Source organism: Onychomys torridus, chromosome 7 (genome assembly GCF_903995425.1).
Source record: "Onychomys torridus chromosome 7, mOncTor1.1, whole genome shotgun sequence".
Lineage (NCBI taxonomy): Eukaryota > Metazoa > Chordata > Mammalia > Rodentia > Cricetidae > Onychomys > Onychomys torridus.
In genome coordinates, this window is record NC_050449.1 from 16,469,581 (window position 1) to 16,486,317 (window position 16,737).

At 52.8% G+C, this 16,737-nt stretch overlaps 2 protein-coding genes across 16 annotated transcripts in view; one reads left to right on the forward strand and one right to left on the reverse strand.

The window, feature by feature from the left end:
* Dnm2 (dynamin 2) overlaps positions 1-12,060 on the forward strand; it is an 88,182-nt gene extending 76,122 nt beyond the window's left edge. For 7 of the 15 annotated variants that reach the window (XM_036192522.1, XM_036192525.1, XM_036192531.1 and 4 more), the window contains 6 exons: positions 4,383-4,492; positions 6,118-6,229; positions 7,507-7,671; positions 8,834-9,066; positions 9,803-10,054; positions 10,602-12,057. In XM_036192522.1, the coding sequence (XP_036048415.1) occupies positions 4,383-4,492; positions 6,118-6,229; positions 7,507-7,671; positions 8,834-9,066; positions 9,803-10,054; positions 10,602-10,671 (942 nt within the window). In that variant the 3' untranslated portion in view covers positions 10,672-12,057. Of the gene's footprint in view, positions 1-4,382; positions 4,493-6,117; positions 6,230-7,506; positions 7,672-8,833; positions 9,067-9,802; positions 10,055-10,601 lie in introns of all 15 variants that reach the window. The other 8 variants (XM_036192535.1, XM_036192527.1, XM_036192533.1 and 5 more) reach the window with 3 other exon arrangements.
* Tmed1 (transmembrane p24 trafficking protein 1) lies at positions 11,831-14,365 on the reverse strand. Its single transcript, XM_036192540.1, has 4 exons — positions 14,145-14,365; positions 13,441-13,538; positions 13,116-13,299; positions 11,831-12,697 (listed from the first exon to the last, which is right to left on the reverse strand). Exons 1-4 carry the CDS (start codon positions 14,322-14,324, stop codon positions 12,479-12,481), a joined length of 681 nt encoding a protein of 226 aa, XP_036048433.1. The 5' UTR covers positions 14,325-14,365; the 3' UTR covers positions 11,831-12,478.
* Between the last annotated feature and the right edge of the window lie 2,372 nt (positions 14,366-16,737).

Sequence of the window (16,737 nt, forward strand, 5' to 3'; positions counted from 1 at the left end):
AGCTGTCATGGCTAGGTGGGGAAACTGAGACCTTGAAAGGTGGCTAGCCTCATGTCATAGAATATGGAAGGTCTCTGTAGGGGAATACGGGTTGCCCTCCACATCTTCTTGCCTGTTTCTTAAGTTTTGTTTTTTTGTTTTTGCTTTTCAAGACAGGGTTTCTCTGCGCAGTTTTGCACCTTTCCTGGATCTCGCTTTGTAGACCAGGCTGGCCTCGAACTCACAGAGATCCGCCTGCCTCTGCCTCCCGAGTGCTGGGATTACAGGCGTGCGTCACCGCCGCCCGGCCTGTTTCTTAAGTTTTACAGTGACTTTTTATTTTCTGTGTGTGTGTATGCGAGTGTGCATGTGCCCCGGTATACACACTTTTTATTTTCTGTGTGTGTGTATGCGAGTGTGCATGTGCCCCGGTATACACACTTTTTATTTTCTGTATGTGTGTATGCGAGTGTGCATGTGCCCTGGTATACACACTTTTTATTTTCTGTATGTGTGTATGCGAGTGTGCATGTGCCCCGGTATACACACGCATGGAGGTCGGAGGACAACTTGTGGCCCGCGGTTACTTCTTTCCACTGTGGGGTCAGGGATCAAGCCCAAGTCTTCAGGCTTGGTGGCAAGCTGGTTTATCTACTGGGACATGTTGTGGGTCCCAAGAGCTTGTTTGTTTGTTTGGTTGGTTGGTTTGATGTTTATTTATGTTTTTACATCTTTATTCATATGGGTGGTTTTACTACATGTCTGTCTATCTGCCATGTTTATGCACAGCCCTCAGAGGTGAGAAGAGGGCATTGGATCACCTGGGACTTCTTACAGGAGGTTGTTAGCTGCCACATGGGTGCTGGAAACCAAAACTCTAGAAGAGGAGACTGTACTTTTTTTGGTTTTTTGAAACAGGGTTTCTCTGCGAAACAGTCCTAGCTGGAGACCAGGCTGGCCTTGAACTCACAGAGATCTATCTGCCTGTCTCTGCCTCCTGGGTGCTGGGATTAAAGGCGTGTACTACTACCAACCACCCACCTGAAGCAGCACTTTTAACTACCCATCTCTTCAGCCTTCTGTTTGTGTTTTAAAGTATTTCACTTATTGCTATTATTAGATTTACCCCTTCTTTCTGTCCCTGCATCTGTGAGCTTGGTGACCCCTGCCTCAGGATATCCGTGAATCCAGGCTGCACAGTGCCCCATGGTGAGCCCAGGATAATAACCTGGCTGTCTCTTCTCTGTAGCACTTAAAATTGTTGGGGCTTGTGTCCCCCAGGGTGAAGCACCCAGGTGTTGAGTTTCTGGGTTCTAGCTCCAGCACTCTTTAAGAGAAGCAAGCTGACAGCTGGGCAGACCAGGAATATATATGTGGTTGTCCAGGGTCCCTGTCATGGAGATGCCTTTACAGAGGAGCCTAGCCCTGGGCCTAGCTGACAAGATGAATATTGAGCGCTTCTTCCCTTTGCTGGGAAGGACCGTGCACATGGGCCTCACTGTAGACCAGCCCTGTGACAGGGCCACAGCACCAGCAAGAGCAGCGCAAGGATCCCTGTGTGCTGAAGATAGAGCAAGCTGGGATCCAGGGGCTGCGGAGGGTCCTGGCAGGGCCTCAGCATCATAGGTAGCAGTCATCCCTGAAAGCCAGACCACTTTTTTAGACAAGCCTTTGATAAAGACCAGAAGGCACCTTTTCTTTATTTTAGGAATAAAAAAGAGAACAATGCCACTTGAAAGCAAGGAAAAGGGCCAGTTCAGCTGAGGACGTCCTTCCCCAGCCCCAGGGCTCTCTCAGTCCTGGGGCTACTTTTCCAGTCCTCTTCCTCCTTCCAGAATTTTCCATGGTAGAGATAGCAGCACAGAGGGTGACACTCACCTTGGGTCGTCTGCTTCCACTGCCGCTGCTGGCCCAAGCCCAGCCTAACCAATGTGCAGACTGCTGTACATATCACAACCTGCTGAACAGCTAGTCTGAACACTGGGATGGCAGGGATGGCAGTTCAGTCTTCAGGGTGGCCACTGTGCAGGCCGGAGAGCCTCTGCTTCTCCCAGGGTCCTCCATTCATGCTTGCACCCTGTGCTCTTCTGATGTGGCAAGGTCAGGGTGATGGGCTCACATCTGGAGAAAGTTGGGTGGGTTTCTAGGAACTCTGAAGGCAGGCTGGAGAAATGCTTGGGTCTATGGCCCATGCCACAAAAGTAGGTCCCTATGCATTTGTGTGCTCTGCGAGCAAACACATGCGCGCGCATGCTTCTGCATGTGCGTGTGAGTGAGATGGCAGCCACCTGATCTAGGCAGAATCACGTATAATCAGTTCCAGATGTGGCAAGCCTGGATATCTGTGACTCAGTTACTTGGCCCTAGTCTGCCGATGGGAGGCTTCCTGCCTCATGACACCATAGAATTCAGGCCACAGAGTTACTCTGGGAAGTTATCCCCTCAGGAAACAGAAGCTCCTTCAGGGACCCCCAAATTCCCAGCTTTGTTTCTTATAACCGGGCAAACTTCAGGGATGCCCTCCCTGTTTGGAGCCCCCAGCATGTAGCATCTATGTGCAGGCATTCCATCCTCCATGGCCACAGCCCCTCTGCCTATGCTCCAGTCAGGCATTGAGACCCAGTGAGGCTAACTGGAGTCAGTCCAGAGCAACAACAAGAAATCTGGAGCCGGAACCGTACCACCCTCCCCATGGTGAGACTCTGCAGTCCTCTTAGGTGGGGAACGGACACAGGAGAAGCAGCTTGTCCTAAGGCTCGCAGCCTGGAAAGGCAGAGTGAAGTGAACACAAGTACACACACGATGTTCAGGTTGGTCCCTCCCCTCCCCTTTCAGCACTGTAGCTGCTGGTGAATTCAGCGATGGTATTCCAAAGGCTTCCTTCTGGGGCTTTTTGATAGCACAACGGCCAGAAACAAAAGAAGAGTCACAGAAGATGTCCAGATTGAGCCTGGGGCGCTAGCTGTGTGGAAAAGAATATTTACACTGTAGCATGGGTACCTGAACCCCAGCACTGTAGTGGGCAGAGACAGGATGGCTGGAACTTGCTGGCCAGCATCCTGGCTCTAGGTTTAGTATAAGAGCCTGTCTCAAGGAAATAGATGTCTTCTGGATTCCTGTGACATCTCCCTTCCCCAACATGTGCATACAGCATACACACAGAAGATGTCCAGGTGAGGGTTTGAGGCTCAGTTAGAGCTTTTGCCTAGCGTGCACAGAGCCCTGGGTTCCATCCCAGTACTTCATGAGCTGGGTGTGATTGGTGGTTCAGGCCTGTAATTCATTACAGCTCTTGTGAGGCAGAGGCAGGAGGATCAGAAATTCAAGGTTATCCTCATCTGTATAGCAAGTTGGAGGCTAGCCTGGGCTATCTGAGACTTTGGTTTTGTCTTGTTTTAAGTCTATGTGGTGCAGAAAGTCCTCACAGAGAGCTGACGTTATCTACAGCCTTACTTAGGTTACACAGTGGCCCCTGCTCTGGGCCCTGGACCGCCAGCTTCCTCTTCCAAGCAGACAGAAGAGGAAAAGCCCTGTGAGCGGATCGATGAGGCTTTGTGGCCACTGCTGCCAGTCACGTGGCTCTGAGAGGTGTATAGAAACTAACTGGCACAGGCCTGCCACTGCTGCTGCTTGGGAGGCTGAGGCAGGAGGATTGGAACTTGAAGGCCTGGCTAACTTAAGGAGCCCTGTTAGAATGAGTCAGAGTGCTGCCTGAGCTGCTCAGCAGTGGGGGCTTGCCCGTGAGTGAGTTCCTGGGTTCCAGAGGCTCTACAGAAGGCTTGGGCTGGCCTCAGTGGTAGTGTGCTTGCCTGGCATGCCCGAAAGCCTGGGCTTGATTCCAAGCATGGAGTAAAGAGAGACAGTGACTCACAGTGACACTTCTGTGGCATGGGTGACCTGGCTTCTGCCATCCGAGGTGGCCTCTCGGTGCTTTGGTCTCCCCTCCCTGTGAGTGAGACTGTCACCATAACTCAGTGCTGTCAGTTCCGTCCGTTCATCCCGGAGCAGGGAGGACCACTGGAGTGCAGAGTGGTCACCCTGGACAGGAAGTTAGGGCTGAGCAGTCTGCGTGCCCATTGCATGTGTTCTCCAGATGGGATCTGTGGGTCGGCCAGGCAGTCATCTAGGTCATAAGCATAGTGTCTACAGTAGGGTGGGGTAGGGTCAGCCCTAAGGTCCCTTCTGCTCAGAGACTTTAAGAAGGCAAGGAAGGGGCAATGTAGGGTGTTGGGACAGGAACTTTGTGGACAGAGGCCTTGGACCTACATAAGAGACCTGGAATTTTAGGGAACGTACAGGTGAACAAGGGGATAGTGACAGCTCTGGGCACACCAAGTCAGGTGTTGGCAGGAGCTTTCAAGTGGTTGCCGGCTCTAGGTGAGGCTTCTGCCCTCTCTCCTCAGGAGAAAGAGAAGAAGTACATGCTGCCGCTGGACAACCTCAAAATCCGGGATGTGGAGAAGGGCTTCATGTCCAACAAGCATGTGTTTGCCATCTTCAACACAGAGCAGAGGTGAGGAGCCTGTGGGGTCTCCGGGAGATCCGAGTGGCCAGCAGCCTTGTTCACAATTTTCCAGAGTCCTGAGCACCCACTCATGAAGTCACTGTCCCAGGGGTATTTCTGTGTAGTGGGGGTGAGGGCAGAGAACCATAGGTACAGACGGTGGAAATGATGGAATTGGCGTGAGGACTGGCACAGTGCTGGAGAGGCAGAGACAGGAGACCCTGTTGGTCACCAGCCAGCTAGTCTACCAGTTCTGTAAGCTTCAGGCCACTGAGACAGACCGTGTCTCAAAGAGGGGAGTGCACAGAAAGTGAGGAAGGCAGCTGGGTTGACTCTAGCCCCTGCATACACATGCACACAGCCACGCCCACAGACAGACGTGCTAACTTGCCCTGGACATGCGTCCTGTATAGAGACCATTCAGTGATGGAAGCCGGACTTGGGGCTCAGTGGTAGGGGCTCAGTGGTAGATTGCCTGCCTAGAGTCCACCAGTGAGAATCTGGGGGGGGGGGGGGAGTGTTACAGTGAGTAGAAAGTGCAGCCCTGAGGGCCTGAGTCCAGTTCCTAGAATGTACGTGAAGATGGCCTTCACGCACAGACACACAAACACACACACCATCATCGTAATAATTGAAAAATTGTAAGCTATCTGTTGTCAGGATGCCAAACAGTGCAGGTTGAGTATATTTCTGCTGTTGTAGGAAGATCTGGTAGGCACTGTTGCTGTGGTCTTCCCCATGGACACCTCAGTGGGAGCTCCTAAGCCAGAGCAGGGTATCATGAGACTGGTGGGCAGCCATCCCCGCAGAAGAACAGGAAAGAGGGTTAGGCATGGTGTCAGGAGGCAGAGGCAGGTGGATCTCTTGAGTTCTAAGCTAGCCTGGTCTACAAAGCAAGTTTCAGGACAGCCAGGGAGGGCTACACAGAGAAACCCTGTCTTGGAAGAAAAAAAAAAAAAAGGCAAAATTCCCTGACACAAATAACTTAAGAGGGAAGGAGTTGAAGTTTATCGCTGCCAGCCCATCAGTGTGAGGAGCCTGAGACAGCTGGGCACGCCACACCCCATCACAGACAGATGAGTGCTTCCATGCTCGTTCACCTTCTGCTGTCTCGGGAGTGCACCGCGTCATGTCCCACTCTGCTGAGTTGAGTCTCCCCACGACAGGCAGACCCATTGCAGACATGTCCCTGTGGAGACTCCTCCCAGGCTGTTGTAGGGTATGTCAAGTTGATAATTAAAGCTGCCTGTCTCAGAGAAGAAACGACTGAGCTCAAGTACCAGGTTGGAATGTCCGGCATGGTGGCACACACCTCTAATCTCAGCACACAGGAGCCTGAGGCAGGAAGTTCTAAGTTTGAGGCTGGCTTTGGCTGTGTACAAGTACTGCCCTATAAATAAATAAATAGCAAGCTATCAACACTTCTGTGCCAGATTTGCTTGATGGTAGTGTGTGGTATGCATGTTTGTGGTACTCAGTGCTATAGTATACATGGCAGACACACCCAGAAGTCCTTTAACAAACTGGGGACGCTACTAGATCCAACTTTATGCCCAGGTCAGTCAGAGCACCCCATCCCCCAAGAGTCCATTCTTTTAGTGGTCAACCCTGTCCCTTTCCGCCACCCACTCCAGGAATGTCTACAAGGACCTACGACAGATAGAACTGGCTTGTGACTCCCAGGAAGACGTGGACAGCTGGAAGGCTTCATTCCTGCGAGCTGGGGTCTACCCAGAGAAGGACCAGGTGCGGAGCCCCCTTGCTGCCATAGATGACACACCAGAGGCTGCCTGGGGGAAGGGACCACAAGTGTCAGTGAGCTTTTCTTTGCCGTGGTAAAAATAGCTGCCAGGCTCTCTGGCTTAGGTGATAAGGTGCTTGCAGCACAAGGACCTGAGTCCAGTCCCTAGGACCCACATGCACAGCAGCCAAAGGTGCTGGTGCTGGGGAGGCAGGGAGCGCAGCTCAGCGGGAGCCCAGTAGCCAGCCTGCCAGTCACAAGCGGTCATCCTCAGGTCCTGGGGAGAGACTGGTCTGTCTTCATGGGTGAGTACTAGGACAGCCAGAATTACATGGAGAGACCGTCATTTGTTTGTAGGCAGGCAGGTAGGTAGATAAATTTTGAAGTAGCGGAGATAAGGAAAGACCCATCCCTGTTGGGATACGAAGAACAGCTTGTAGGGATGATACTCACATACACACACATACAGACAAACACAGATCAACAAATACCTGATACATACAGCTAAAGGAGAGGTGTTCCGTTTGGCTCCCTGCTCAGCCCCATGCACTTAGGCTACCATGGCAGTGATATTGAGGTGCAGAGGCAGAAAACGGAAGACGTGAAAGGGCTGGGCCGAGGTATCTCCAGGGTTACCCTAGTGACATAGTGACCTACCTCCTCCAGCTGAGCCAAACTTGGTGAAGTTTCAGGAGCATCACAGATTGAGTACTGTTGTTGTGGAAAGATGGCTCAGCAGGAAAAGGCCCTGGCCACTTGACAGCTCACAGCTGTCTGTCACTCCAGTTCCAGGGGATGCTACACCCTCTTCTGGCCTCTGTGGACACGTGGTATACACTGATGTACACATAAATAAAAATAAATCTTAAACAATACAGCAGCACCAGCTGGAGCCCGAGGCCCCAGCACCTGAGCTCTAGCCTCACATGGTCCGAGCGTAACATGGGACACATAGCTGACACCCACTGAGCCAAGGGAGTCAGAGTTGGGGTCGGTTTGTCATTAGGATCCAGAAAGTTCTCCAGTGGAGTCCATGGCCTGCAAGACAGGTGGACTTGGACTCTCATCTGCCTTGTTTTCTATGCTCTTTCTGTCCTTGCAACAGAATCCTGGGCATCTGAAGGGACACACTGTGTTCCCTCCCATCCCCTGGGAAAAGAGTCCAGCCTGGCTTTAACCTGGAGTCTGACAGGGCCATCAGGAACCACTCGAATGGGTTGGTTATCAGCAAGGCAGGCAAGGTTATCTTGCGCTGTGCTCACCTCCTCTGTGTCCCTTGCAGGCCGAGAATGAGGATGGAGCACAGGAGAACACCTTCTCCATGGACCCGCAGCTGGAGCGGCAAGTGGAGACCATCCGAAACCTGGTGGACTCCTATGTGGCCATCATCAACAAGTCCATCCGTGACCTCATGCCAAAGACCATCATGCACCTCATGATCAACAATGTGAGTGCAAGCTCCAGGGTAGCCAAGCGCTAGCTGAGCTGGCTGGGGATCAGCCACAGCACCACAAAACCAGGCATCTGTAGTGCACCTACCAGCCCGGCACCAAACAGTGGAGGCAGGGGGATCAGAAGTTCACCATCATTCTCAGATACATACCTGTTTGAGGGTATCTTTGATTATGTAGGACCCTGTCTCTGAAGTCAGAACCAAGGCAGGCAAGGCAGCTCAGGCACTTGCCCTGGAACCCACTCCACAAAGCTGTCCTCTGACATGCACACCATGACCCACACGCCCACATACAACAGAGTGAGAATACATAACATTATCCCAGCACTCGGGAGGCAGAGGCGGGAAGATCTCTGAGTTCAAGGTCAGACTGGTCTCCAAAGTGAGTCCCAGGACAGCCAGGGCTGTTACACAGAAACCCTGTCTCAAAACAACATACATACATACATAGATGTATACATAAATAAATAAAGTATAACATTAAGAACAAATTAGGGGCCAGAGAGGTAACAGTTAAGAGCATTTTAAAATAAGTCCTGCAAAGTTAGAGCAACTTGGTTTGTTGTTGTGGGTTTTTTTTGTTTGTTTGTTTGGTTGGTTGGTTTTTTTCGAGACAGGGTTTCTCTGTGTAGTTTTGGTGCCTGTCCTGTGTCTCGCTCTGTAGCCCAGGCTGGCCTCAAACTCAAAAAGATCCGCCTGCCTCTGCCTCCCGAGTGCTGGGATTAAAGGTGTGCGCCACCACCGCCCGGCAAACAAATCTTTATTTTTTCCCCAGAGCTGAGGACTGAACCCAGGGCCTTGCTCTTGCTAGACAAGCGCTCTACCACTGAGCTAACTCCCCAAGCCATAGTTGGTCTGTCTAGGTAGCTTTTTGTTTCGTTTTGTTGTTGGTTAGTTTGCTTCTGTAATGTTGAGGATTGAACGCAGGGCATGGTGCAAGTTAGGCCAACACTGGATTAGTGGACTGCACCTCTTCCCTCATGAGGGGATTCTAGGCAGGGGCTCTGCAAGTAAACCACGCCCCAGCTTCTCACTGAGGGATTGACTTTAGCTCGATGGCTAAACCTCAACCTGTGATGGATGCTTTTCTAGTTACATTAGGCTTCTGAGTTCTTGGCTAATGTAAGGATCTGACCTCTCCCACCATTGTCCTCAGACAAAGGCCTTCATCCACCATGAGCTGCTGGCCTACCTGTACTCATCAGCAGACCAGAGCAGCCTCATGGAAGAGTCAGCTGAGCAGGCTCAGCGGCGAGACGATATGCTGCGCATGTACCACGCACTCAAGGAAGCACTCAACATCATTGGGGACATCAGTACCAGCACCGTATCCACGCCTGTGCCCCCACCTGTCGATGACACTTGGCTCCAGAACACCAGTGGCCACAGGTCTGGAGGGCATTTTGCCCCCCGACGTGCCCATACATGCTCCACCCTTCCTGTTCCCTCAGTCCCATCAGAGATCGGACACAACTAAAGGATGGGCAGGGCACACCACACAGACTGAGAACCTGTCCTGCCTAAAGCCACAAGGGTAGCCATGGCTTGCACGGGCCATTCTGAGCCAGATCCTTGGGGGAGAAAACCCACACACATTTTAATTCCCACCAGCCTTTTTATCTTCTAGTGCTTTCTCCAAGTAGAAACCAAGAGCAAGAAGCCCAGAGACAGGACACAGGGTCAGCCTCCAAGATCCTAGAGAAGGGCACAGGGGAAGTTCTAGAAGGCAAACATAGGCATCTAAGCAGCCACAGTCAAGGGGATGTCAGTGCAGTGTACCCACTGAGACTTCAGGAAGAGGACCAGAGCCCAGACCTGGGAGGATTCAGGTCTCTAGGCCCAGTGGGGAACAGGGCAGGCAGGTACCTCACATATAGAGACATAGGGCCACACACTGGAGACCAGGGCTAGGCTCTGTCAGGGTCTTGGGCTGTAAGTGTCCAAGTGTCAAGATTCCAAGTGTCGCAATCTCAACACACTTGCCCCTCGAAGCTTGACTGTCGGTACACAGGGACCCCCAGGAACTTAGAATGGTGTGGTTCCCAGTGCCTCTGCCCCCCATCTTAGTCCCTTACAGTGGATGTTCATAGTATCCTCTAGATTAAAGCCTCTCTTTCCTCAACAGCCCCACTCCACAGCGCCGACCTGTGTCCAGCGTGCACCCACCAGGCCGGCCTCCTGCAGTGCGGGGTCCCACACCAGGGCCTCCCCTGATTCCTGTGCCTGTGGGGCCTACAGCCTCCTTCTCGGCACCCCCCATCCCATCCCGGCCTGGACCACAGAGCGTGTTTGCCATCAATGACCCCTTCTCAGCGCCACCTCAGATACCATCTCGGCCAGCACGGATTCCCCCTGGTATCCCCCCAGGAGTGCCCAGGTAAGGTGCACAGCCTGCATCCTGGGGTCCGTCTGTGGTGACTGACTCCCTGCTTCTGATGACTTCCGGTGCAGCCCCAACAAGACAGTGTAGCACAGGCTTTCCTGCTTGTGTGCTGAGAAACTGAGCCCTCGAGTGGCCAGTGCCACACAAGAGTGGGTCAGCGGACTCCAGGGCTCCTGGCCTATCCTCTAAGCAGCAGGTTACGTGTCCCCCTAACCCTAGGCACCATATGTCACCCATGCCTGGTGAGCTAGATTCTCATCTCTGTTTCTGAGCTCCAGGAAGGGCGGGGAAGCAGGCAAGATGACACGTCTTCTGGTAAAAGTGCTGAGTTCAGGCCCCAGGACCCTCTAGGTGGAAGGAAAGGACCAGCTCCTCCCAAGCAAGCCACAGGGATACCAGAAAAATAGCTGGTTTTGATACACTGCCCCCTGGTGCCCCCGTCTGGGAGCAGCCTGGGTGGGCTGGATGGGCTGGGTCCTCCTCTTCACCCTGCTTCTGGCCTCACTTCCCTCCACTCCCCATGTCTTTACTCTCTTTGCAGCAGAAGAGCACCCGCTGCGCCCAGCCGGCCCACCATTATCCGCCCAGCCGAGCCGTCCCTGCTCGACTAGGCGCAGGCCAATGTTCTGGGGGGTCCTCGTGCACCCACAGTGCAGGAGAGCTTTGGTGGTCTGGGCCCCACTACTGCCCCGCCCCCCATGCTGGGACCAGGCTCCCTGTGGGCAGCCCTACCCTTTCCTCCCTAGCCTGGTGGACATGACAATGACGAGAAGGGTGGGAGCCCCGGACAGCAGGACATGGGCACTTGGCACTTTGGGACAAGGAGAGCTCTCTGGTTGGCAGTAGGAGCTGCATCCTTGGGACCATCTGGAAAGAAAGATCCAGGCTGGTGTAGGGGAACTCTACCAGGGGCTTCTCCACACAGACTGTAAGCCTTTGTTTGTTCTTAGGGTACAGGAACTATCCAACTTCCCTAAGGGCTCTCCAGGAGTGAGCCAGGCCCAGTAGGCCCAGTGCTGGCCACCCACCTGGCTCTAGTTGTATATATATCTTCTTTGGCCATATTAACCACACAGCCTGAGCCCAGCCCAGTCTCGGCAGCCAGGGGTGCCTTTTGTGCCTTCCTTAGGCCTGGAGTTCCTCAGCTCTGGTCTGCCTCACTCTCCTCAGCCCCAGTGTGGTTTGGGCTGTGTGAGCTGGGGAGACATCAGGGGCCTCTTGGCTCCCAGCTGGCCCTCCCCCACAGGGTGGGCCCTGGTGCCTCTGTGCAGATCCCATTCCCACTGCTTGGTTTGACCACTGTTAAGTGCCTGCCTCTGTATATCCTATTAATAAACTAAAATAAAGGGAAGCCCCGCTGGTGGCTGTGCGTGTGGGCTTTTTGTGTCTGTCCCAGCCCAAAGGGAGCCTGTCCACCGTCCTGGGGCCGGCCGCCCTTCGCACATTTACATGTGTGTCTTCTGTCATCCCTTCCAAACCCCTCGACCCCATCACAGTGCTAATAGGAAACAGGAATTCTAGCCACGCCCCCAGTGGCACTGTGGCCACGCCCACTTCCAGGTCCCTCGCTAGCTTTCTAAGGGGACACCATTCAACTTTGCTTTATGATCTTTTTCTTTCATGCCAGGCGACCACCTCCATCGGCTCCTGCCCGACCGTTCTTCTGAGCTTCGTGGGAGTGCCCTCCCGCCTTCCTGGCTGCCCTTGGCTTGAGGCTAGATCTGTCCCAAGCTGATTTTCCTGAGCCCAAGTCAGCAGGCACTATTCATTTTTCTAACCATAATTTATTGACTCCAGTGCCCAGGACAGGTGCCCTTTGTTCCTTGAGGCTCATAGGCAGGCTTTGGTGGGGCTGCACCTCAGCCCTCTAAGGTCCTGCACTCTGAGAGGAAGAAAGGGGTTCCCCTCTTGGAGTTCTGTTACCAGATCCCCCAACCAGCTGGATCCCCTCTGGGCCAGGGCTCCTTCCTATCAAATAAAAGTGACTGTCCTGGCAAGAACTCTGCAGATGTGTCTCCTTCCCAGACCCTAGCAAAGGTCTTATCCCCAGGAGCAAAGTGGAGACATTGAGGGTGGGTGTGTCCCACTGGGCAGAGGGCAAGGGACAGCTGCACAGCGTGGCCCCATCCTGGGGGCTGGGAGACTTAAGCTAAGGCACAATTTCAGGAGAAAACCTGGGCATCTGAGAGCCGTATAGCCCCACACTGAAGTGCCCAACACTTCCAGCTTCCAAGAAACAGGCACTGTTGCTGAATCTCCCTCCAAGGGGTCTGCAATCCACTTGCATTCCCCGCTCATCCAGGAAGGGGGCCATGGAGCCACTGTGAGGACCCAACTGCAGCTTCTGAGTCTGGGCGGTCTCCAGCAAGTCGCACATGCCTGTTCGCTCTGTTGTTCCTTCGTCCTCTGTGGCTGGGGCTACATGGGTACAGGACGCTTGTCATGGAAGAAGCGCTTGAGCGTGCAGACCTGCAGGACGGCCACCAGCAGCAGCACAGCCACATTGGCAGCTGACCAGAAGTTGACCCGCTCCAGGTTGTCCTCTTGAAGGTTCCGATCACGGGCCTCAAAGGCTCGGAGCAGAGTCAGCATCTGGATGCTCCGTTCCAGCCGGGTCCTCATAGTCTCTATGGATTCCTGCCAGGGCACGGAGAGGAAGGGGTCAAATCCTCAGTCATGCCACTCACTGGTTACACTCACTGGGTGACCGACCATCAGTGTGCCTCTCTGGCCTCATGTCTCACATCCTCTCCTAGAAACAGAGATTTGTTGTTTTTTGTTTTGTTTTTCATTTTTTTCCCCTTGATGTTTTCTTGTTTGTTTTTAGGTAAAGACTGGTTTTTTGGGAGAGAGTTTCTCTGTATAACAGCTCTAGCTGCCTGGAACTAGCTCAAGACCAGGTTGGCTTCGAACTCCCAGAGTTCCACCTGCCTTCTTTTGGATTGGTGAGATGGAATCTTGTTATATAGGCCATGTTGCTCTTGAACTCACTGGAATCCTGCCTCAGCCTCCTGAGTGCTGGGATTACAGGCATGCACCGCCACACCCAACTCACCTTGATGTCTTCCATTTTGACATCAAGCATCTCCTCTGGCTCCACAGCTTCCGCCCAACCTTCCACCTCCTCCTCGTCTTGGAAACTGTCAAAGATGAGCTCAAAGAACACTAGCTTCTCGGAGATGGTGCTGAAGGAGTTGTCAAAGCACAGTCTGTAGTCCCCAGCCTCAGTAGGCTCCACCCTGGGCAGACAGATGAGACACACAGACGTGACCCTGGACTGACCAGCCAGCTGGTCTCTGGAGCCAGCAGGAGGGTAACCCGAGGCCACTGGGGAGCTGCAGGGCTGTAACTGAACCAAGACAGAGTAAGACTTCACTCACGTGTGCACCCCATCAGCCTTTCGAGACTCACTGACCAACAGCACACCCTGAGGGCTCTCCAAGGTGAAGTCCACATCCAGTCCAGCACCTCCAATCACCTGAAGAGCAGGTAAGAGTTGGGGAACAGGCAGGTTTGAGCCAAGCCTATCTTCCACAGAAGGCCTGGGTTGAACCAAACTGGAAAAGACCCACCTGAGACCACCAGGAGCCTTTAAAAACAAAAACGTATTTGTTTGGGGGAGGGGAGTAGTGACTGGCTATCAGAGGACAACTTGCAGGAGTCAGTTCTCTACTTCTACCGTCGTACAGCTACGAAACTCAGGCCTTCGGGTTTAGCTGCAAGCTCCTTTTTCCCCACTGAGCCTTCTGGCTGCCCCCAAGGGCCTATCTGAACACCCACATCCACACCTGCAAGGTCCCTTTCTGGTCCCTAAGACGCCACCAGGTGAGGTCTTTCATCAGGCCACCCCGCCACCCCCTAGAGCAGTCCAAGGTGGGCGTCTAGCGAGCTGCGAGCTTACAGTGGGCACCAACCCGCTAGCCGCCAGGGCACTCCCTTGAACCCAACCCAAAGGACTTCCAGCAGAGAAAGCCCCTCGGCAGCAAGACTGTAGGCATCCCGGCCACGCCCGGGCCACGCCCCCTGCCTGCTGGCCACACCCCCTCCTGGTCCTACGCTGGATCCGAGTCCGAGACCCTCTCACCTGGTACTCCGTCTCCAAACTAGCATTGGCCGGCGCGGACTGGTAAAAACACTGCTTCCTCCCCGCGGGAAGCAGGAAAGTAAACTCGCCGTCCTGAATGGGCGGCGGCCCCGCCTCTCCCACTTGTACTGATGGCAGGAGTAGCCACAGGGCCAGGGCTATGGCCGCACCGGCCGCCATTATCCGGGTCACCCTCTGCTCTACTCTGGGGATGCGGGTCCTTTAAGAACTCGTCCCGCCCACCTCTCATCTCAGCAAAGCTCATTGGCTGAAGCTTCTGTTCGTCCCCAAACCCGCGGCACGCTGTGTGAAGGACCCCAAAGAGGAGAGCTGCCCGGGTGAATGCCTCATCAGCTAGAAAGCATACTAATGCGGATGCGAATTTTGTGAAACTTCTCCATATCTGTTATCAACCGCTGGAGTTGGGGGGAAATTACAGACCTGAAATGACGAAGCACTGTTTTACAGGCAAAAATTAAGATGGCTAACCGTGGAGGTTTGCGGGTCCTCGTGTGGTCCGCCTTCTGTCCTACCCCCATTCAGAGTGCGTTCCGCCCATTGATCGAGGCTGGTGTACTCGGATCAGTAGGTTCAGGCGAGGCTATGGACATGGCCTCCCCCAGACTCCACGCTAGCGCCTGCTTTCCCTCTATGCCTTATGCCATCACTTTATAAGGGTTTTGGTCCCTTAAATTGGGGGTGCTTGTTAGGTGGTGAGTCGAACACGCCCTCACCCTGCATCCAGTTGGTCTCAAACCTTTAGGCCAACAGGTCTGTGCTGACACAGCTGTAATTCCAGCACTTGGAAGGCTGAGGCAGGAGTTGTGAAGAGTTCAAGTTCGAGGCCATCGTCATCCACATAGTTCCTGACTAGCATGGGCTGAGGAATGAGACCCTGTCTCCAAAATGAGGCCTCAGAGGGTAAAGGCCCTCGCTGCTAAACCTGATGGCCTGAGTTCAGTTCCACTTGGTGGGAGGACAGAATTGACTCCCACAGGTTGTCCTCTGACCTCCATGCATGCTCGCAGGTGCCTGCAGACACACACACACACACACACACACACACACACACACACCACACACCCCACACCCCACTGCTGGTTAGCTTTTTTGTGTCCACTTGACACAAACTAATCTGGCAAAAGGGATTCTCTTGCCTTGTGGGCATTTTCTTCATTGCTAACTGATGAAGGAAGGCCTAGCCTACTCTAGGTGGTGCCAGACTAGGCAAGTGGGTCTGGGGTTGTATAAGAAAAATAGTTTGGCGGCTGGAGAGATGGCTCAGAGGCTAAGAGCACTGGCTGCTTTTCCAGGGGACCTGGGTTCAATTCCCAGGACACATATGGCAGCCCACAACTGCCACTAAATCTAGTTTCAGGGGATCTGACACCTTCACACTGACATACATACAGGCAAAATAAGAATGGACATGAGGGCTGGGGATTTAGCTCAGTGGTAGAGCACTTGCCTAGCAAGCACAAGGCCCTGGGTTTGATCCTCAGCTTAAAAAAAAAAAAAAAAGAATGCACATGAAAAAAAAAAAATAGTTTGAAGCAGGGTGGGGATAGCGCACGCCTTTAATCTCAGCACTCAGGAAGCAGAGGCAGATGGATCTTTGAGTTTGAGGCCAACCTGGGCTACAGAGTGAGTTCCAGGACAGCCAAGGCTACACAGAGAAACCCTGTCTCAAAAAGCCAAAAAGAAAAAGCAAACCAATAAGCAACTGTACTTCATAGGTCCTGCCCTGATCAACTATGATTGGGACACATAAGCTAAATAAACTTTTGTCTCCAAGTTGCTTTTGGTTATGGATTTTATCACAGCAACAGAAACAAAACTGGAACACACACAAAATACAATATAATAAAAAGAAAATTTTGGGTTAGGCATTATGCATGCCATTAGTCCCAGCACTCAGGAGGAAGAGGGAGATGAGTCTCTTGAGTTTGAGGCCAGCTTGACCTGGATAATGAGTGAAACTCTGTCTCAATAAATTTATATATATATAATATATGTGTGTGTGTGTATATATGTATGTATGTATGTATGTATGTATATCATATAGTCATATAGCTTGGTGGTAGAGCTAGAGCATTTGTATAGCATGGGCAAGGTCCTGGGTTCAATTCCCAGCACTACAAAACAGATACAGGCCAACAAACCCTCAGAAAAGGATAGTATGCTAATTAATTTTGTCAGCATGACACAATGTGGAATCAGCTGAAGAGAGAATCTCAATAGGGCATTACCTAGAACAGGCTGGCCTAGGTGACTGTCTGGATTGTGTCACCTGAGAGGTTAGACATGCCCACTGTGGGAAGTTCCCTAGATTGGGGTTCTGAACTGTGGAAGACTCCAGAGGGGAAGTGGAGCAGTGAGCATGCCTGTACGCATAGGTGTATTCACGACTGTGGATGTGACGTGACTAGCTGTCTGAAGCCCTGCTGCACTGACCTCCCTGCTCTGATGAACTGCAACTTGGAATTGTGAACTACAATAACCCTTGGTCAGGCTGTTTCATCCACAGAAGGTGAGTCTGGACATACAGCCAAGGTCAAGAGTGCAGGCCTCAGAGCAAAGGATGCCTGGTTCA

What these genes read in the sequence shown, in the direction of transcription:
- Tmed1 (XM_036192540.1), bottom strand. Translation starts at nt 14,324, where the DNA reads ATGGCGGCCGGTGCGGCCATAGCCCTGGCCCTGTGGCTACTCCTGCCA. An exon ending in GTTTGGAGACGGAGTACCAG is followed by an intron (nt 13,539 to 14,144) that starts GTGAGAGGGTCT and finishes CCTGCTCTTCAG; the next exon opens with GTGATTGGAGGTGCTGGACT. An exon ending in AAGGCTGATGGGGTGCACAC is followed by an intron (nt 13,300 to 13,440) that starts GTGAGTGAAGTC and finishes CTGTCTGCCCAG; the next exon opens with GGTGGAGCCTACTGAGGCTG.